General features: G+C 39.9%; 1 protein-coding gene across 9 annotated transcripts in view; it reads right to left on the reverse strand.

Annotated features, from left to right (window-relative positions):
• Positions 1 to 22,906, reverse strand: part of NTNG1 (netrin G1) — a 149,063-nt gene that overhangs the window by 82,501 nt on the left and 43,656 nt on the right. For all 9 annotated transcript variants that reach the window (XM_036387400.2, XM_036387396.2, XM_036387395.2 and 6 more), the window contains exon 3: positions 4,232 to 4,872. In XM_036387400.2, the coding sequence (XP_036243293.1) occupies positions 4,232 to 4,872 (641 nt within the window). The remainder of the gene's footprint in view (positions 1 to 4,231; positions 4,873 to 22,906) is intronic.

Raw genomic sequence — 22,906 nt, forward strand, 5'->3', positions numbered from 1 at the left:
AACATCAATTAAAACATTTTCTATTCTAAATAAAACTACAGCATTTCTATAGATTGTAACTTCCCTCAGGCAAAGCTCTGCTTTTGGGTAAATTACAGGGGACATTATCATATAGTGTTGCCAAGTGTATGACAGAGTAACATAGACATTTACTCCAATTAATCCATCTACAGACTGCACCTGCAGAATAAGCCAGAGGATGGCACCCAGTAGAGCCCAGGCTGCCTGGTGGAACCGTGTGCCTGAAGCTGCAGGGTGAGCTCCCACTCAGGGCAAGGGCCCTCATGCACCCAAATCCACCACAGCCTCAGGAGCAGTTCAGCCTCACAGCCAGCAGGAGCAGCGCGCTGACCAAGGAGACAAAAAAGCCCCAACCCCCTCAGTAGCAAATATATTTTCCTTCAGATTAATTTATTCAGATGCTGAGATGGATTTGAATTTCAAATAGATAAAGTGAGAGCAAGGAAGTGCTAAAACTGAGGTTACTTTTCATTTGTGTATTGTGAGTTAGAGGTTTCTATTGCAGCTGGGACTACAACCGCAGCTGAGACGCGGTCAGAAAACCCTGGGGCTTAAATACAGAAGCTTCAAGGCGAGAAGAGTATAAAAATAAATTCCAGAGGGCTTAATAGCATTGTGCAGAGACTGGATATTCTGGTGTCACAAAGAAACTGGTGGCTCTTAGATCAAAACCTAATCATTCAAAAGCAATAAGAGCCTTTGTTTTACCCAGCCAGTCATTCTGTTACCCACTGGGACCACGGATTTTACAAGCATCCTGAATTACAGTTAATTTACAGTGTATAAATGTACATGTCACTGACAATATAGAAGTTAGAGCAGAACTACTTTAAAATTAACATGGTTAAACCTTCAGCAGTCTGATCCAAAATCTGCTAGGAACCTTGAGCTTGACTTCAAAGGAATTATTATCAGCATTTTAGTGAACTTGAACAAAAATAGGTTTAAAACTGGGAGCTGTACCTCACTGCTTACTGCCAGGACTGTCCTTCACACGGAATTGAACACAGGTAGAGCCTGCAGACGGGTCAGGCCACCTCTGCAGGCAGCACAGTGAAAGAAACCTTCCTGAGGCTGTGGCACAGGGCACCCTCTGATCTTCTGCAGCAAGGCCAGATGAGGGAAAAATGTCTGCTCCTTCCTAGCTTCCCATCCCAGAAGACTTTATTTATGCATTAGTTGACCTTTCTAGCTGTTAGGACCATCTTGCTTCAGCAGTTAATTAACACAAGTGCCATAATTTAATACAGTTAATGCTACTTTATGCCCTTTAATGTACCTTCCATTAGTGATATTATTGTAGTATTACCCTGTAAATTAAAATAAGATCAAGAATAAGAGAGGCTCTCTTTAATTAAGGTACTGGCACACTGCATCGTCCATTATTCACTAGAAAAAATCACCCTGATTTAGTGAAGCAGACCATCAGTAAGTCAGAATTAGTTCATGTGGATTATTAGGTTTCTTGAATAATGGGAGCACAATGGGGTTGCTGAAATTGCTAACAGCCACGTTTCCTTTTTTTCATCACCTTAATAAATACACAATGGAAGTGGTAAATTGAAGAAGAATAAACAGGTGGTAATAGAGAAGGAAAGGCATTCATTGAGAGTACACAGGTTTTCATCTCTAATGCAACATACATCAGGCTTATTTCACCAAAATGCAAGCAATGACAAAACAAACCTATATTAAGTGGGCAAATCTCCTGCCTATAATTCATTGTGAAGTATTAACCACCACATAGTCCTGTATATTAACACAGTGGCTTTAAGATAGATGCTTTTCACTGTCATTGATGCTTAAAACACAGTGTGAAACAAATTACATTTTATGCTGCCTTTAGAAATATGCTATTATGAGCTTTGGTGATTTTAACTGTATTTGACCTACAGGTTATGTTTTTCAGAAAAAGGAACAGCTTTAAAGTGGCTGCCAGCATCTTTCATCCACTATATGTCAAGCTCCTTGGTAACCTCCTGTCTTCATGGAATAATCTAGTCTAGTTTTACCAAATTTATATAAATAGCTGGGTCTCAAAGCCCAGAATATGAATCTTGGTAGCAAAACAAAATAATTTTGTAACAATTTCCAGTATACATCCTCAATTAAGGAGCAAGAGCTGGAAAGCTCAGCTGAACGGGAAACTGTGGCACAACTACCCTGGTAACCTTTGCTTCCCTCCTCGGGTTCCCATGCTCAGGCCATGCCAGGGCACATGCTGGGAATGTTGATTGGGAGACTCTGGTAGGGAGAGGCCATAAAGTTTCTGGAAGACACAAAAAATACCTAAAACTAGGTAACAGTGGGCTCATTGCAAGTTACAACGGGTGCAACTGAATAACCAGGAGCTGTGTAGTGTAGCCCCACAGCTGCTCAGCAGCAAGCAGGCCCTAAAGACTTTAACAAGGAAGGCTCACTAGTTATTGAAGGAAATGGCACCAAATCCCAAAAGAGCTGTTCTTCTCATTAGCAGAAAAGTGATAAGAATTCACATGAATCTAATCTACTGAGGTACTATTACACATCAGATATTTCTTTTAAAGTACATGTCCAATTACTGCAGCATTTAGACAACAAGCATCAGCATCAGATAAGTTCTCTGTACAGTCATGCTTCATTTCTACAGATAATTTTTCACAAGATTGGTGAGCCCCAGATGTGCTCAGAAGGTTTCTGTTTCTAATTTGCATGCAATGCACTCTTTTTTAATCCTTCAGATGCTTTCTTTGATAAAGTAATGATAATCTAATTGAAGTCAGACTAAGCTCCAAATGGGTTTTCAGACAGGGAACAGGCTTTCCTTAAAGCCTAAGGACCTACAAATCCTGAGCTTTGATATGATGCCTCAGTAGAGCTAACCTATGTGGAGGGAGCCCAGAGGAGAAAATATACACATTAAATAGGTGTTATTTTCCTATATTGAGGTTAATTTTACCAAACTATTTCAAACAGAGTATCTTAAGCTGTTCATGATCCACTTAGCCCTCCCAAGAGACTTCTGAAAAATAATTTACAAGGTAACTAATGAGCATTGCAAGAAGAATTCTTAAAACAGCAACATTTATTTTAGGTTTTCAAATGTTAGACTAGTCATTTTGTACATGTGGATATATAGTTGATGTGGACACAGAAGACTGTAACTGCATGTTAAATCTCCAGTCCTAAGAAATGTATTTTGATGATTTTGATTTTCACTACAGGAATAATAAAAATACAGTCAGCACTGTTTTATATAATCACTATTTTTTTCACTCAGTTCTGAGTCTGCAAAGGAAGTCCCTGACCTTCCAAGACAGATTAGCTTTTCTGTTTGTTTTGATACTTAGATTCTCTTGAAGAAAAAAAGTTTTTAAAAAGGAAGTCTTAAACCCTCTACAGGAGAAACAGAGAAGGAACAAAAGGTGTATTAGACTGGCAAGTAAATTGCTAATAGAGGTGATCCCACTTATTTCCTCTGAACAACTTGGCATCCGAGACCCATACAAAGGGATCATTCTCCTGCTTGAGGGCATCAGTCAATTGCTAGCTTGAGCTGGGAACAAAATTTCTGATAGGAATGTCACTGCAATTATTATTTTTGGGACTACAGCACTTGATACCAGCCACCACTTGCCCTAGAGGTAACCATTTGTCTTGAACCCAGCTGAATAATCATCTTTGTTATATTCAAATCAGTCTATCTAAAACACTGTTGGGTTTTTTCCATTTTAATTCAGCTTCTCTGCATTTCAGAGCTAATTAAAGTAGAAGGAATGGGCTCTAATCTCCGCTGCTTTCCTTGTTCACAGCCAGACCTAGTGGGAGGGGTTTGGGCAAGGGTTGCTGTATCAATCACAGCTCACATTAGAGACCTGGAAAGGTCAATTGATAAAACAGAATCTCTGTTTTTAGTTAACTGACATTGGATCAGACTCCACCTACATAAGGGAAGAAAGTGTTCGACTGCTAGGGTGAATTCCTGAGCCAACACGTGAACCGTCCTGCCTGTGAGACCCAGGGCTCAAGATCCAAGGTGAGTGCCAGCAAACACCCAGACCTTGTGCCACTGAGTCAGAAACTTCTGGTATGACAGCAATGGCCTTCAGTTGAGCCAGATTTCCTATGAACACTGACAGAAAATATTATGTTCTTTTGGGAAATAAATAGCTTTGAATACCTTCTCAAATCAAACACATATGCCTGTTTCTAAAGTTATATATTCTCTTACCTTCCGTATACCCTTATGTCTGAAATTGCATAAAAGTAGCGTGCCAGGTGTTGCTCATCAACATATATTTCACCAGTTGCTGGCCTAAGCAGTCTTATCCTCAGATCTGTGATGGTGAAGAAATCTCTTAACTTCTTGGTGGTGTCAAGCTGGCCATAAAGAGAAGCCATGTTATGCAGCCGAGGTCCAGCAAAAAAAGCAAATCTATCTTTGATTTCAAAGTGGATTATTTTACTATTTGTCATGTACCCAGTAGAGTATTCCTCTGTGCAAATGATTTCTAGGACTGTGTGCTGTGATAAATCCCTCACTGATTTTGGATCCATGTGAAAAGCATCTAAGCAGTCTGTGGCATAGTACTGGTAGGGCTGCCACGTTCGTCCATAGTCGAGTGACTTCTCCAGGATCATTTGGTCAGGACGGCCAGATTCAAAGGTGATGACTATGTTATCTGTAAGCTCAATGGTTTTGTTCCAGGAGAGGGTAATATTAACATGAAGAGGCTTTGGATAGTCCTTCCAAGTTGTGGACTGCCAAAATGTGGAGGGATGTCTTCCTTCCAGATCGAACATCAGTTCTGGAGGATGAGCCAATTCTTGGGTACTTGCATCACATTCATTATTGCACATGTAGGGATTCCCCTGGAAAAGAGCAAAGCAGTGTTACAAGGGGCACCACTGAGGTGAGTGTGACACACAAGAAGTTTCTTGACTGAGGACCGCTTTTCGCCAGGAGGGAAGCCAAGAAAGAAAAAACAAATGCCTGCAAGTAATAACTTTATCTTAATGAGATTAATCCTGGCTGTTTTACCTGTTGAAGTACAAACACAAAATAGACAGCACCCATGTGTCTGTACTGTAGACATTTTTCTTAATATATGTTAAAGAAAGAAACAAGGTTATTTACCCTGAACAACTTGGACCAGAGACTGAGTCACAAAAGACTAAGAACGGTATGCAAGTCTCTAATAGCTCAGTAACTCCAACTCTTCTTAGAAAGATTCAGCAGCCAAAGAGGGTATCTTTTTGGAACAAGCATGTTCCCCAGAGCTCTGCCCAAAAAAGTACTAATTTTTAGGGCAAGTGTATTTTGTTAGCAGTGCAGCCTGTGTGTATTCAGTATGAGCCAGTATTCAGTACACTTTCAAGTTTCCTTTCACCCAGGTGGGAAATTTATCATGCCTAACCAGCTCAACGCTGCCCTGCCTTAAAACATTTACACTTGCAACCAAAAGCCATTAGAAAAACAGTGCTTTGTCAGCTCTGGGACTTGATTCAGGTATCTGCCGTCTTATTACGGGGTACCAAAGTACTTCAGAAAAGACTTTTCATGAGGCACCAGGTTCAATTTATCAGGACAAGATAATCCAGCACTTGATTAGGTGGGAGATGTCAGTGGCTCCAGCTGGAACACTGCCAAGGTGGCAGGAGCTCTGAACTGAGGGTTGAGTTAAAAACAGCAACAAAAAAAGCTCGCCAATAGTGTACAGATTTTACTGCTGCTTGTCCTCTGGAGCAAGGTGAAAGTGAATTATTCTCTTTCTGGCCTTTTGATGCATTAACTTTCACACTACAATCTTCTGCTTCTTCACAAAGGCTATTTTGTCTGCAGATTGGGGATATCTTGCAGCAGTTGCCAAGATATCAGACCCTGTAGGCTGCACTGAATCACGTATATCTAATTTCAGCTTTCAACAGTACGTTAGTATTTTGCTACTTGTTCATTCTGTGTTTGTTCCAGAAAGCAAGTGCTGCTCTCTCTATCCTTCCCTCCACCTGACACTCAGATTGTGGAAGAAGCCTCTATTCACTGACAGTCAGCACTGCTGGGGGAAAATATGCACATGCCTATACCTGGCAGAGCTCAATGAGGTCATTAATGTAGGTGTTATTGTCATTATTCAGACTTCCCTGCACCTGCCCTGAAAAGAGAACAAACCCTGGCATGATGATCAACCTTTTATTTTCTTTTAATTGCAGTTATACTTCTCTCCATTTCAAAGAGCAATGAAGTGACTCAGTGCTATCCAGTGTGGAAAACAGGTTTCAAACTTGAGTTTTCACCTTGGCCACTGCTCTGCTCCTTGATATACTCCTACAAAACACAAGCAAAAGAACTTCTGCACTCACTTTGACCTCCCCACTGGCAACTTCCTCTTACCTGGTTTGGAAAATGCTACTTTCTTTCCCTGTCTTTCTTGTTAATACAGCTGAGTGCTAAAACTGACAACGATTCACTGGGACTGGAAGTTAGGGAAAAAAACTACATGACAACAAAAAGGGTTATTTGAAAACCAGCTGTAACTGGAAATACTCTGCAAAATTTTGTCTATAATCTGTTACAGCTCTGATTTCAAGCTCATGGTTGCTATTTCTATGCCTTCCTTTTGAATAAAACAGTGAAAATTAAAAGTAAGCTTCAAGCAGGAGAGAGAAAACACAGAATTTTTAAATATTTAAGCTCCATTTAATATACCAGATACAAATGGTAAGAATCTGCTAACTTACACAAGCCTATTTTCCTCAGGGAAAATATATATATTGTGAAATCTGTCAAATTCCAGATCCTTTGGCTATATGTAAATATCAGTTTATCAGAAGATGCTCAGATTGCATAAGTCACCCCTGCCTGAGGTTGCCCAGAAAAATCTGGTCACTTAAATCTGTGTACCTCTAATCTATATAATCTATACACTTTATGCTTCTGCTTTGGCAAAAGCAACTGCACTGGGCAGTCACGGGTATCAAAACCCAACAAATAAATGCTCCTGTGCAGCCAGATAGGTGCATTAAGCACTGCTGAGGGATGGCTTTAGTTCCCTGCTCCACAAGCAACTGCTGAGTCTGTTGTGACTCTTTGTGCTAAAAACTAAAGCCACTCTGATCCCTTAGTCCCTGGATGCTGGAGGAAACATGTTTCATGACTTCCAGCAGCTAACCCAGGTTGTATGGGATGTAGTGTTTCTTTCTCTCTATTGGTTGATTTATTTTACTCCCATTGCCTTTTATCTTTTATGTTTTAGCAAAAGCTGAGGTGCCAACACAATCAGAGAATAACTGGGAAGGGGGGTTCTAAAAACACCCAACAAGCTAATGTGAATACAGTATGACAGTGAGAGCTGGCAGCCCTAGCTTGCAACTGAAATGCAGTCTACAACTCTGTGCACAGAGCTTTTTAGGGAAAGATGAGATTATTCCAATTAATGGCAGAGCATTGTGAGAAATAGGTCAAAATCACAGTGCTGTCCTGTCCTGCACCTGAAACTCTTCCCAGTGGTAACAGCAGTGTCACAACCTGCCACTGAAACACTGGGGTAAGGACATCACTGCAAATGAGAATCCTAATGAAAGCTTCAGGTATATCCTCACCAATGAACTTACTTATTCTTTTGATTTTATGGCACAGAATTCTCTTTTAAGAGGTGAATGATTGGATGACACCAACATAACCTGTGTGGAGTTCAAGTGCTTGAAAAAGAAAATTAGGAGAAAAAAAATCTAAGCTGATAATAAGCCAAAAAAATAAGTATCCCGAATTCTAACAGGAGAAGAGAAATTATGAGTTTATGTAAATTCCCCTCTGTCTACTGACATGGCAATTGCTGATGTAATTTTGAAATATTTAATATAATTATTGCTTCAGAGGCTTGGAATCAGGTTCCCATTTTCTCTGCTTGCAACTTGGCTTTCAACTGCTTCTAATTAATCTTAAATGTAATTTGCATGGTAAGTCATACTTACATTACCAAAACAGTCTAAAAGGGTCTTACTCTACACAAATGTCCCTCAGTACATGTTATAATGAAAACAATTAATGTAACTGGGATTAGTTACATATTTTAATGCCTTGATCTCTAAGATAATCCTCTTTAAGACTTTTGCCTCAGTAAAATGAATACAACAAAGACAAACTTTGTCCAATTTGTGAAAACCAAGCTCAGTCTGTGTTGGGGCCATCTGAAGGACCAGACCATTAGCATCTCTAAGTAATTTTGTGCCTAGCAGGCAGCTGTAAATAGATCTTCATTTAAGCCTTCCAAGAAGCAGCTCTTCAATAGGACAAGGTGGAAAATATTTGTAACTTTTCAAAATGATATTTGGGCCATTAGGAGAGTTCTAAATAATTAAATACTGATAAATACTTCTAAACACTTCAGTGCCAATTAGCATAAAAGGTAGCTGAGTCTTTCCCAACACCACAACCATGACCACCTAAAACAACATACTATTTTCCTGCACAGCAATGGGATATTGATATTAGATGGCTCCTTGCAGGCAGGCAAATTAAGCTGCTATTAATTTTGGTTTTGGCTACTCATGGAATTGAAAATATTACTGAAATTACTGCCATGGTCTAAGTGTTGGCTTTAGGAGGAGGTACCTGATTTGCAGGCACAGTGAGGACATGTGGCCATATCACATGACTTGATCACATTCAGCCCAGGCTGGAAAAAGCAGAGTTACCTGAGAAGCTCCTGAGTAGGCTGACTGGGCCCAGTAGGTTTCGCCTCAACCAGCTGGATTTAGCTTGTTTTAGGACACAGCAATGTCTCTTTGTGCCAGGCAGCTTGAACTTTTATACTGGTGTTGGAGGTGCTCTGCAAGTGTCCCTGGCTGGGACACTTGCTTAGTCCCACAGCTTTTTGCTTGCAAACAGCCTGAGCCCTAGTCTGCATTTACTGCCTAGGGTTAGGGGTACACTAGGGTTAGGGTTTTGAAAACCACAATGCCCAGAGCTCCAGGCACACTGCAGCTGCAAAAGGCATCCCAAGGGAAACACAAAACTGCCACAACATGCCTTCCTCCACCTGGCCTTGCTCCCCCTGGGCAGCAATGTGTCCTACCAAAAGCCTCTCCAGGAACAGCACAGTTACCCTAGGGTGAGGATTTAGGTCAAAACCAGATGTCCAGCAGCAGTGTGACCTCTGAATGTCAGCAGAGGAGCAGCAGCAGTGCTGCAGCTGCTGTTCAAGGGTTGCAGTTCGACTGCTGCTGTTCAGGTGAAGCCTCTGGTCTCTCACCTGTGCAGCTCCTCAGTGGCACCCACTCAGGCTCAGGGTTCAGCTGAAGATGTTGCTCCTTTCAGTGTGTTCCCTGTCCACATTAAGACCTCATGGACTTTCTCAGGAACAAAGACAGAGGGGCTTAAATCTTCTGTAGCGTGAAGACTGGAAGCTGTGTCACAGATTTCATGCTGTAATGGACACCTGGCTAAATCCCTGCAGAGGATTATAACTTGCATTTTCAAACTGGTGAAGGCTGCTGAGGTCAAGCTGGCCAAGACTTTAAAAAGAACCAAAGTAAATTTTCAAGGAGTGAGTCACTCCAACTGATTTTTATACCACTGCCACAAGGTAATTAGATCAGATGCACGAGACAAGAAATAAATACAGCCTCACTTATTTCTGGAGTGTGGCTGTGTGGTAAGTTACCACATTCAAGTCACACTTTTAGAAATAATAGAGTATTTCTGTTTTCCTTTTCAAAAGATCATTACAATTAATTCACTTGGTGCATGCTGTACATTGTAGGTGATTAATTAGACAGCAATAGCTAACAGCAGCAATTGCCCTAATGCTTACATTTTGCGTGTGGTTTCTAACCAGGAATTACTTGTTTACCATGACAGAGCCAGATTATGAAACCATTAATTGTGAGATACTACTGCACCTAATAAGGTGTTGTTCTGCTAAAGGCAAACAGTCAGTGAGGTGGAGGACTGGCAAGGTCCAGGATCTGGTGCATGATAATTGATGTTATCAAAGCCACTACATCCATTAGCTGGTTTGAGAGCATCTCGGTCAATGTCCGCAGAATTATTGCTGTGATGATGACAGGAATGGCTGTAGACAAGAACATTTTACCATCAACAGCCTTTCATCACTGCAGTGACAGCATTTTAAGTTAAAGTGATTTAAGTTAAGAAAGAAAAAGTGCTAAAATCTGAGTGGAAGATTTGATGCTCTTTCAAGAGCTCCCAAGCGAGGGCATCTGGATGCCCAGACTAGCACTTTGAACTCTGAGCTGCAGGCTGAACAATGTACATTCTTCAAAATGAGCAAAAAAGAGAATAAAAGCATGTTTAAATCAATACCTTCTGGGGAGACTTAAAAAGATTAAACCAGGGAGGATGTGACTGGCCAAAAATAGACAATAATGCTTAACAACTTCATGCACTTTTAAGCTTGAAAGTACATTGTAGATTATGGTCCTGATGGTGAAACAAACTCGGTGTAAGAAGGCCCTTCTAACTCAGATTTAGAAAAGATATTTAAGCCTCTGAAAATCTGGCACTTTTGCTGTGTGGCACAAAAACGTAGCTAATTATTCTTCATGACAACACCTCCACGAGGTATGGAATCCTACACCAAATTTACATATAGATGCAGAATTAGAGAGAAATGCTTTTGCATGATGAACTCAGTAATCCCTGATTATATTGTACTGTTGCTTGCAAAGCCTTTTGGTAGATCATGTGAAGGTATTCCTGGCATACAGAGTAGTTCTCAGATTACTGCCTCTTTTCAATACTATGGATTGAAAATGCTGCATAGAAACATTTAATATTTGCAGCACCAAATGCATTGGTGCATTTGCCAAAGGCATTTACTTCCTAGCAGAACATTCTCTATTTTTAGTAACTTTAGTTACTTTTTGAAAATTATTTTCAATTTAGTCTGTGAGTCAAATGGAGTTTTGTTTCCTCTGAAATATTTCTACCCACTCTGGAGAGTGAAAATCCTTCTTTTCCTCACTGGTAGCTTTCTGCTGCTGAAACTGTCTCTGACTTGGCAACCTTGCTGATGTAACTTTGGCCACTTGATCCTTCTGGCATAACCTTATGGCAGATCTTACTGGCACCGACCCCAGTGTGGTTTTGTTATTTCAGAAACTCAATATTGGTGTTTTCCTCTTGCATCAGCAGGTATCTGGCAACATAATCACTTTCTTATTTATAGCTTTTGCAGTGTCATGCCATGCCTGATGCTGGGACCCCACTGTGCTGAGCTCTGGCTGAACAAGACAGCAAATGTTCCAAGAAAAACTGAGTTTCTTTTATACCAGATACATACCTGGACTTAAGGAACTGAAATCCAGGGGGTGTAATATCCCCTTCTCTCAGAACAGTGGCACTTGTCCTGGCTAAAGCAGCCCATCCATGAGAGCCCTCCTTGGACAAGGCAGCAGAGGGTACCCATCTCCAGCAGCCTGCTCAGCTCAGCACTTTTGTCTGAGCCAGTTTTCCAGCCATCCTGCTGCCCTGCAGGAGCTCTGGCAAGGAAGTTGTGCAGGAGATACAGGGGGTGTCCTCAGCTGGGAATAGCTTATGCTGCCAGAAACAGCAGCTTGGGGTGTCCCTGCCTTAGCTTTTGTGTTCTGATATAGCTCTCATCTTGCTCACTTTCTGATTACTTTGGACTATCCATGCATTAGAATGGGAGCCATTGAGAAGGGAGAAAGAAGTCTAAAACATTACAGCTGAAAGGTGCCATTCCTGAGCAAGGAAAAGCAGTGCAGAGGGAAGTTGGTCCATTACTATGAACAGATGTTATCAGTGATCACAGTGATCATGGAGGGAATGTGCGCATCAAAATCTGAGAAATTAAATCATCCTGGTGGGGACAGGAGAAATCAGGGTGCTGGGAACACTAATTTTTTTTTTCTTGTTCCTTTGTTGTTATAAATGGTTTTGTTCAGAGTTTTGGTCCAAAAAGAAAACTGCATACCAAAATGTTTGGGAAACAGGTTTTGATAGCATGGAAGAGCCCTGCAGGCCTTAATGTTGCCCCTCTCCCAGCCTGGGAGCAGGGGTTGATGTCCCTGACCAGCCCCACCTGGGCCCCAGGCCAGACCCTATTAAAGCTCAGTCTCTGTTCTGATGCACTGCTTGGCTAGAAGAGTACTGGTACTACCAGAAGGAATGCAACAGCTGGGAATGAAGTGAAGCAGTGCAGATAAATTGACTGGCTTAAGGGCAACATGAAAATGCACCCTAAATAGGGAACAAAGAGCTAAATTATGCCTGTGCTGTTGTACTGATGCTTAAGTGACTAAAAGGTCACTTACATACAAAAATAGCTACTTGCATGTGCAAGTGTTATGTTGTAGAAGACTACTCGGGGAATGTATGTGTCTGTTGGACTTAGACACAACCATTTCTGTCCCAACAAAATGAATTTCACTGCATATGTCCCCCCAAGGCATCATTACAATTTTATTCTTACAGAGAGCAGCAGGATTGAGGACAACAAATTCAGATTATTTCCTTTCTGACAGATGTAAACATAGCACCTGCAAATGCTTACCCTGGTCTGCACTGCAGGTATTGCTGTTGCAAACTCAACAATCTAAATTCAGGTATGAAGAATTCTGTTTTTTCTACTGGCAATATTTTACTTCCTCTGTATTTACACATCTGTGTGAGCATACTGTATATTTTTAATTTGTTTTCCCTGATAATTTTATTATTTCACGAAAGTGGAACTGTAGAATATGCTACAGCTGGGAAGTACAGCAGTGTGATGGAAGGCATAGCTTGTTATGCCATTGTGATTGTAGGTTTTATGTTTTACTCTGAATACTGGCAGGCTGTGTTAGTGCAGATAGCCAAAGGCAGTGTACCAAGCTATTCTGATTGACAAGATTTTGCTATTGTGCTATTTTCATGCACAGAAAAGCACAACTCCTTTACTAGGAACTAGTTAAAAGGGAAACTAACAAAACCAAATCCCAAACCTTTCCCAGCTTTGTGAAGACAGAGTTCTTGTTTAAGTATTCACCCTCAGAAACAAGATCTTACAATTTATTTCTCACTTGTGATCTTCACCAACTTAAAAGGTGCTATTTGATTGCCTAGATGTGCAGCTACACAGTCATTCTGCAAAATCTGTGGGATATTGACTATGAATTATGGCAAGACAATGAGCAGAAGAAAACCAAATCCTCCATGGTATTCATTAATGGTTGCCTGTGACAAACCACTGTCAGCTTTAATAGTTTTCCTGGGGTGATTCTTGCTTCCTCTGTGGGAGACTTTTGAGATTGCTAAAGAGGATTCCTAACTTGTAGCAATAGTTAAATAACTTTCATCAAATGTAATGCAAAACAGTTAGAAAAAAGTTATCTTTGATTTCATTTTATTTCTTCATAAAGAAGTAATCTTTTTAGAACAGATGGTCTAATCAAATACCTGCACAACCAACACTAAGTAATGCCTATATTCACTAGAGCATTACCAGAACAGTGAGCTGACATTTTACTAATCACCCCAATGAGAGAAGTGCTGAGTGCCATTCAATAAACAGTTAATTTCCCAATGCTGGACTAACTTTTCCTTTGTTATCATTGAAATTAGACAGCCTTTCCAAGCCAAGGCATGCTGGCTTCCCCAGCTCTGATAGTCCTCCTTTATTTTGCATGCTATCACACCAGTTTGAATAGGATGCAGTGTAGTAGCTGTGAATGAGGATAGCAAAACCAGGTCACTTAAAGCTGTAAAAAAACTTTCAATCCATGTTTATGTAATATTGCATGTTTTGTAATGTTTTGCATACTACCTTTTAGCTCTAAATCTCCAAATTACTTACAACCACGTTCAGCTGCCCACAAAGTTACAGGTGCAGGAGATCAGACAAAGAGGTGAAGTAATTAGTGCTCAGATGAGTGGTGGCTAAGCCAGACCCTCTTCCTTAGCCTCAAGGGCCTTTGTTTCAAAAAGAATTTTTTTTATTAATTATTTTTTCAAAGACAAATCTTTTAATTAATTCTATGGCTAATGCCATAGAGAAAAGACAGTGCAAAGCCAGACGACAAATAAAAAGGACTAAAGAGACAGAAGAAATTATTTTCTTGCTAGGGATATCTCAGCTATGTTTTTGGGACTGTCTGCATCTGTAGACACTGTTCATCCTACTCCAGAGTGTTATTGGTTCTGTGTGCTCGTGGACCTCATGCAAATTTGTATTTCTACAATAACTGTAATTTTATTTCTGATTCTTAACATCAGTATTATTTTTGACAATTTCAGACCTACTAATACATCTATTGCCATTCTTAATAAGCTTTAGAGCTGATGGATTGACACTGAATGTCAAACACCACAATCAGAATAGCTGATGTTATGCAGAAACACTGTTCCTAATATCTATAACCCCCTTCCTCCCCATCTTATTATTGCTACCAAATCTGCACTCATTTCTGTTGAATTTGCTAAGTGTTTTGTGGCAGGATTTCCAGGCTTAGAGGACCTTTGCATGTATGTGAATGACTTAAAGGAAGAATGAAAAAGAACATAAACAATAATGACAGTTGTAAATGAAATCCAATTTCACCTCATGTCTCTTAAAAGGTGGGTCACATTGTTTTCCTTTCATTTGATAAAATAAATATTTTTAATGAGTCACAGTGTATACCTACATAAGGTGGAATTGTTATAGAGACAAATTTGAATGTTGAATTTCATTATACAGTGAAGGGATGTCTTATAAGTATTCACAATGAATTGTGTGATGTCTCTCCACATTCAAATTAGAGTACATAGTGCTTTGAAAAAGAATAAAGTCACTCATCAAATCCACATTAGGATACTGCACCAATATAAGTAATTCAATCAAAAAAAAAATCCCCATATATTATCTTTTGAGGAAGGGTTGCAAACTGTGATAAACTGGTAATTTGTTCAGTTCTGTGCTGGAGAATGTCATGTAATTTCCTTCATGACATATGTCCATAATAAAAAATAACCACACAGCTCTGAAAAATATACAATGACTTCCTAAAATTATTAATATGTTATCTGCGAATTTATACTTCAAGTTTGGTATGTGCTTGCAGTGCCTCCTAACAGCCTGTCATTTAAAAAACTTATTGCATCATAGCACACTGGAATATGAAGAGCCCAACTGGTTGTGTGGCAGCGCTGCTGAAAGGGGAAGGAAAGCAGCTGCTCCTGTCCCATGCAGAGGGCAGGGTGTCATGTCTGCGTGATCCCTGCTGCTGCCTCGGTGGGCACCTCAGAGCAAATGGCATAAAAGCACTCCCAACGAGATTTCGTAGCCTCAAGTGTTGTCCCAAATGATACAGAGTACCTCCCAAGCCTGAATGTGAATCTTTTACCTAAAGTAAAAAAAGAGCATCTCCAAGTGCAAGCAAGGCTTATGATAAGGTATGTAACACTTTCAATTAACTCATCAGATATGTAGCATGCAACCAGCTCCCCTGAACTGCTTCCTGGCAAACTTGCTTCCTGGGTTGTTTATAATGTAATTCAAATCTGAAGAGGCTTCTTTCCCTACAGAGCTGTGGCAAGACTTCTGCAAGCTGGGGTCTCCTCCTGAACATCTGCCTCCAGTGTAACCAGGAACAGTCATGAATTCATGGCACATGGCCTGGGCTAACCCAGGTAACTTTGTTAGTAAGACCAGGGCAGCCTGGGCCATGCAGTGGTCTGGGCATTTCCATGCTGCTTGCCTATGGGGGTGTTGTGCTGCCAATTCTTTTTCTGTGCTGTTAACCCCCCACAGAAATTAAATCTGCATGTGTACGCTAGGACAAGACAACTGTAACTCACGAGCATTGTTGAATGAATATAACCTAAAAGGTATTTGGCTTTTGGTAAGCATTAGGTGGAGGAGTTTCTCAGAAGATGAGACTGAATGTGATTTTTCTATAGTGGTAAAAATAGACTTTCTACAGTCGCCTTCTGGGATGCCTGAAGGTAAAGTTTATGGACAGGGTTTCCTTTTATCCTAATACATTTCAATCTATTACAGAGCAAGTTGATAAGAAAAGCTCTAACTATGCTTCTTTCCACTGTACCACCCTGGGAAGCAATAAATTACAGCATATTGTGTTCCCTATCAGTCCTACCCATCACACATCTTACAGAAGATGTGATAAAGAGAAACACCTTGGCTAGAGTAATCCAATTAACTGCTGCCATTTGAAATGTGAAAAATTACATTCTCTTATTCCAGCCTGCCTGGTTGCTCAACTAATTTTGAGCAAAAATGCTGTTTAATGACTTAATGGTTGACTGTATGACTACTTTCCAACAGATTCTGTTTCCTGCAGTAGGTGCAAGCAAGGTCAAAACCTTTCACCAGCCTGCAGTGTCCTGGCTGTGCAGCCCAGAGGTCAGGGTGCTAAGGGACAGGAGAGTACTGGGACAGCCCAGCTCCACCTCAGCTGCCTCTGTGAGGGGCACAACAGGGACAGCCCCTCCCCAACACCTGGATGTGCTTCTGATGTCAGGTGGCAGCTGGGCAAGGCAGCATCTGAAGCCAGAAAGGGATGAATATGAGAGATATGTCTCCATGTGTTCCTACAGAGACTCAGTAATTCAAACAAGCTAGCACTGCTCAGCATTTATCTTTAAATGGAATTTTAGGTTCCAGCTAGTATGAAAGGAGCTGTATGAAGTGCACTTACTAGAATGCAAGTATCTGTTTATAAAATGAGTCGGTACTTGTAAGGGTGCAGAAATAAAAGACCTCAGAGCAGGTGAGGTATTCTCTCATCTGACAGAGAATTTAAGACTGTACTGTGCTACAAACCAGAGCCATATGCCCCTTTCTTTAAAGGTATGAAACATTTACATTTTCTCATATAAAAAACCCTTTGCATATAGCATCTCAGTATTTTCAGGCCCCAATAAAGTGTTTTACGGATAAGAAGTGGCATAGCTCTGCTTGTAACAATGTCTTTAGACAGCATACAAAATCACCCTGTTCCACATGGCCATCTGTGATATGTTAATGCAAAAGTAAAAAAGAAAAAAGCCACTTCAAAAGATATGCCCTTGGATTTTTTTAATTTTCATTTCTTCTGATTTTTCACTGGGCATTTACTGAAAGTGCTGCAGTGAGATCAATGGAAAATAACTCCAAGTTTTAGCTTATAATGGAAGTGAACATAAGGCTGTAAATAATTTTAAATGGATTTGAGATTATTTTTGTGAATTCTGTTATACAGCACTTGAATGCACCAGTTAATAGTATTTTGTGGGCACATGCAAGTTCAAAAAGCTGGTCAATAATTAAAATATATATAAGAAAAAAGCAAGCCTCTTAAGGCATCTTTGATTTTCCTAACTCACAGTGACATAGTAAGGTTATGGAAATTATGTATTAATGTAATTTATTCAAGAAGCAGGAGAGATACTTGTCTTTGCATGGGAGCTAATAAAGAAAAAAAATCTACTGTTTACCTCTCATCTCCTTGCAAACATTTGTGACTCTGTATCTCTCTACTTATCTGTATATATTCTGCACCACAGTACTGACTAGCTTGTAATCATAAAATCAATTCCTCCATGTGATATTATGCCTACTCAAGTTCCTTCATATTTCGCAGACTGCTTTTTTAGGCTTCATTTTGTAATCGTTATTTTGCAGATATAGGAGAAACTTATAATAAAAAAAAAAAAAATCTATATTTACGTAACACTTTCTTGTAGGGTCCTGTAACCCCCCCAAACCTGGAGAAACTGCCTGCATACTTGCAGGTGTCTGAACTTGGCTGATACCAAATGGTTGGATATGTTGCTCAAAAATAGAAACTTCTGACTTTTTTTTTAAATCTGCAAGCAGGTAAGAAAACCATTTAAAACTCTGTGTTGAATATATGAAGGGATATTTAAGTAGTTATAAAACAACCCTATGACATTAAAAATATTTTATTAGGACTTTATAGTTTATTTAAATTCTCTGAAGTTTCTTTCAATGAGGCAAATCCTATCCAGAGATTCAATTAATTTAATTCCTAGACATGAATTTGCTGAAACCAACAGATGTTCTTACTGAATAATATGTGAACAGCAATTGAACAAAAGCTCCAGGAGGCATCCCAGTGCTTATGAAGCCCCAGATCATCCTGTCACCTCCCAGCAGCTTTTAACTCTGCACACACTGAACTTCTCCAAAGCTGCTTTGCCATCAGCTGCTCCCCCAATGGCAGTGGAGGAAAATGAGAAGGCAGTTTTTGACTGAGGGAAAACTGAAAAGTCACTGCTCTGCTCCTGGAGCTTGCAGGTGTGGCAAGGCTTAGGAAAAGATCCCTGCAGCATCCTGGGGCTGTGGGGAATCCATGAAAACAGAGAGCAGGGGCCACAGCCCCACCTGAAGGCAAATAAAAAGGCAGTAAAACAAGTATGACTCAAACAAGTCTGAAGAGTAATTGTGTTTCTCTGAGTGTAAGGCAAATGTGTTTCATACCAGTGCTTGCCTTCTCAGGTGCTACCTTTGTTAATTAAAGAAATGCTTTATAATAGAATAGCTGCCACAGATGATATAATGCTATCACTTTGATATCTTAATTAAATTACACTGCAGGTTCTAAGTCCTTCAGGACACCTTCATTGCAGATGCTCTGTGTTTGTCAGTCACCATCACAAATGGGATTTTGTTTTGTTTTGTTTGTTTTTAATATCTACACCTACAAATGCCTGGCTTTATTAGTTGAGTCTAGGCTAGCAGAATGAAGGTAGCTATGGGATGATGTAACTACAAGAGATTAGACTGAAAAGGCAGATTTGTTGAGGTTCTGACTAGCTTTTATACAATAATGAATCTTATCACCCTGCAGGAGAGTTTAACGTATATAGCAGTGGTGTCAAAATGTGGATTATGTACTGGATAGTCCATATTTTCCATTAAAAATCATAGATGTCAGAGTGTCTCAACTCAGTGTTTGTCATCCTGATTCTTATTTGCAGCAGAGGAGCCAATTTTTAGCTTATGCAGTGGTCCAAAGGGCATAACTGTGTTGAATGCCAACGGTCTGTGTAAAATGTTTGTAGCTCAATTACATGAACAAGATTTATACAATGGTTGAAGCTAAGTAGAGGAAAAAAAAGCTTTCTGCTGGCTGTCATTCTGTTGAATGTCTTAATTATTACTATTTGTTTACATGTTGGTATTGCAGTGGCATGGCATGGAGTGGTGCAAGCCCACAGCTTGCTGAGGGCCATTGTCCAAACAGGGGTGAAGACAACCTCTGCCTGGAGGCACTGCCCAACTTGACAGCATTTTAATATCTCTCATTGTCAGTTTTATTATTTTGTTGATGGCCAGCTGCTCTTTTGTCACTATTACAATGACAAGCTGTCAAGCATGTGCTGGTCTTGGCAAAGCTCAGGTGTTTGCTTGTTGCTGTGCCTTGGAGAAGGGGATGCAAAACAGCCCCATCCTACACTCCTGAGTAAACCCAAGTAGCAAAACTTCAGGAAGCAAAATAAGTATAAGAAGAAAATATATTCATATATACATATATGTATTTGGTGCTGTTACTCTGGCATTTGTGATGGACAAGTCCTTCATGTGTCACTCTTAACTCCCACTGAAGACTGTGGGAATCTTTGCACTGATTTAAATTGAAACAGACTTGCTCCTAGATGCTCCAATTATGGAAACAGCAGCAAGTGCTTATGAGACAAAATTTTCTCACACTGGGAGAAAAAAATAATGAAGGGACACACTGTATTCGATGTGGGACATGGAACAAAATGAGTCTCTTAATGATGAATAGTTGTAAAGGTTAAAAAAATGACATTGCAACAAACAATGTGCCCTTTTAGTCACCTCAGATGAGGACTGATCTCCTACTGTGCTTCATTGTTTGGTGTTATTTTATTACTGGACTTAACTTGATTTAAAATTAATTATTCCTTAATATATCTGCATTAAAAAAGTGCCGAACACCAATTATGAATGATGACATTTAAAATAATTCACCAAGTGAGTGTAATTAAGTTACAAATAGACTGTTCTGCAAATAGAACTGCTGCTCTGAGGGCAGGCTGCAGCATGCTGCCTGCATGGCATTAGCCAGACAGGCACTCCTGATGCATGTGTGTGCTAGACTTGGGAAACAAAACTTTTCTGAACTGGTGAAATAACCAAGAATAATAATTGCCTGTGAGTGTGATCTTGTAAGAAAATACACCATTATCTATAAAGGCAACACCCCAGACTGCAGTGTCCTAAGTGATTTCATGCTTTGTATTTTTAAAATAATTCTTTAAAAGGCCATTGCAATATAAACCAACTTAATGGTGAGAAGGCTGCAGGAAGGATTTATTTGAGTTTTGAATCGGTAATAGAGCAGTTGAGTAAGAAGGGTTGGGGAAGGCTTAATAATTTTTGCAATGATTCAACACAAGCAAGTACTTCTAAGAACAATACATTTCTCTTCTTGCAGTACAGTTGCTTTTTCAGTTTTAGAAGAAGCTCTTATTTTTTAACACTCCTCCATGACAATACAGAAGTTACATACAAAGGAGATTGTCTATTGCATTCCTAAACTGCTCCAGAGTTTGAGGGAAGATTATGTCTAGCTTTCTGGATGATATCAAGGGTGACTGAATAGAATCTCTGGGAAAATACACATTTACTCTTTAGTGCTGTGAAAATATAGATAATTGGACTATAGTGTCTATATTCTTATCTTTAATGAAATGCTATGGGAAATCTGTGTAAATCAGGATAAAGTGGGAATAACTCTTCTGACTTTGTTAAAGCTGCAACTGACAACAAAACAATTAGGAAATTAGAGCTTTAAACATGTATTAAGTTCCCTGCAGTGCCTGTAATCAAAATTAAATTTCTCTTAAAAATACATTAAGATTTTAGAAGCTGAATATTTTGATATTTGAATATGTGAAATAAATTATATTTTGGATGCTTGACCAATTACAACTGATGCTGGCATCATTTTCGGGATTTTTACTTTTCAAAGTGCCTCAGGATGGGTAACAGCCGCAGAAGTGGAAGTTTCGGGGACAGAGGAGCCGTGGTTGGGCCATGCTTTCCACAGGCAGCATTTACTGACACATGCTGTTGATAATCTGCTGGCCAGAGAATTAAATGTGAATTCTTTATTTACAGCTCAGAGCCTTTGCCCCCCACAGCAGTGAAGTTACTGCAGCTGTACCTGAGAGCTGACTGTGTGAGCTGCATGTGCCACTGCACAATGGGATCAGTGACTGCAGTGTCACAGCAGTGATCCATTCCAGGGCACTGCAGCCCCTCCTCCTGCATTTCTACAGGTAGGCTTGGGCTGTGTCCTTGGTCAGGAAGGAAGTTTGAAAAGCAAGTGGTGGGGAGCAGAGGGGGAGGAAAATGCACAACTAAGTTTTGAAAAAAAGTTAGTGACAACTGCCAGTAACACCAGGTAAAACTGAAACAGAGAGGTGGTAATGGTATGGAACAGGAAAGGAGGGGTCTAAAGCACTGAGATCATCAGGAAAAAACATGCAAAAGCCAACTGAAGTTTAAAAAGACAACCTTTTGTTACTGTTTCCTTCTTCTTTAGTTCTCAATTATTTCAGGTTATTCCCCTGAATATATGTCATGGTTTAAGCCAGCTGACCACCAAGCTCTATGGAGCTGCTCACTCAATCCCCCTGCAGAAGGCGGGGGGAGAATTGGAAGGGCAAAAGCCAGAAAATTCGTGGGTTGAGATAGAAGTGTATGGGGTAAGTGAAAGCCATGTACACAAGCAAAGCAAAACAAGGAATTAATTCCCTACTTCCCAAGGGCAGGCATTCCTGTCCTTCTTTGTTTTAAATCTCTGCTAACACAGTCCAAACTGCTGAACTATGTTCATGCATATAAAATCACACCTTCATTTCGCTGGGTATGAGGCAAAGAATTGAGTGTCCAGTCTGAAGGCAGTGGAGGAATTTTTCACACAAGAAGAAAAGCAAAAGGAAATAAAAGGTCACTGTCTTAAGATGTGTAAAGAAAATGGGATGTAAACGGGCTAGATTACAAAAAAAGTGAGTTACCACTAAATAATTTTCCCTACTACCTGATTTCCTTTTGCTCCTCTATCTTAGTAGACATTATGCCAAATGACAAAACAAATGGTAAAGATCAGGACAAGAACTTCTCATGTAGAACTGCCAAAAGTGCAACTTTGTAAAGTTGTATTTTTTTCCCTTTTTCCCCAATAGTCTAAAGATGCTCTTATAAAGAGTATATGCTTGTGAACAGAAGTGGGCTTCTAATGGAACTAAACTGTAATTTATTTTTATGGCTTGCAATGTTAAGTAATTTTACTTAACATGCCATTTTTGAAACTAAATGCATGACAGGAGAAGTATGAGACACAACAAATGCATGAAGGAAGATTTATACTGAAAAATAAACTGCTAGTCTGGTTCACTGACACCACATTCCTCCAGCATTAGGCAACTCCTGCAGGTAAGTCTCCTACAGTGTTTCACAAATAAGTCTACTTCTTAAGGTGCTTCTAAAATAGTTTTTTCAGATGAGGGAAAGAGGTCACAGTTTAACACTAATTGAGTTATTGGATGCACCAGTGTGAGAGTTTGCACTGACCACTGCATTGAGAGGTACTGCAGCACAGCATTTTGTCTGCTGCATGCAGCGATTTAGCAGCAAGTCAAAAACTCGTTAACTATCTGTTTGGTGTTACTGTGTCACATCCATCATCACCACATCTACTACCCTCTACTTGACAGTTTATCTCATTATAACAGCTAAAAGGAAAAGGGTCCTTTGAAACCCTTCTGACTGGGGCTGCTACTGGCTCCACCAGGAAAACAATTAGGAAACAAAGCTGCTATTGGCAATACTACCATCTTAAACGCTTGCTAAGATCTTTTATCAGGCTCTAGTGATTATTTTTAAGTTTAAAGAAATTTTTTTTCTGC

This window comes from Molothrus ater, chromosome 9 (assembly GCF_012460135.2).
Source record: "Molothrus ater isolate BHLD 08-10-18 breed brown headed cowbird chromosome 9, BPBGC_Mater_1.1, whole genome shotgun sequence".
Lineage (NCBI taxonomy): Eukaryota > Metazoa > Chordata > Aves > Passeriformes > Icteridae > Molothrus > Molothrus ater.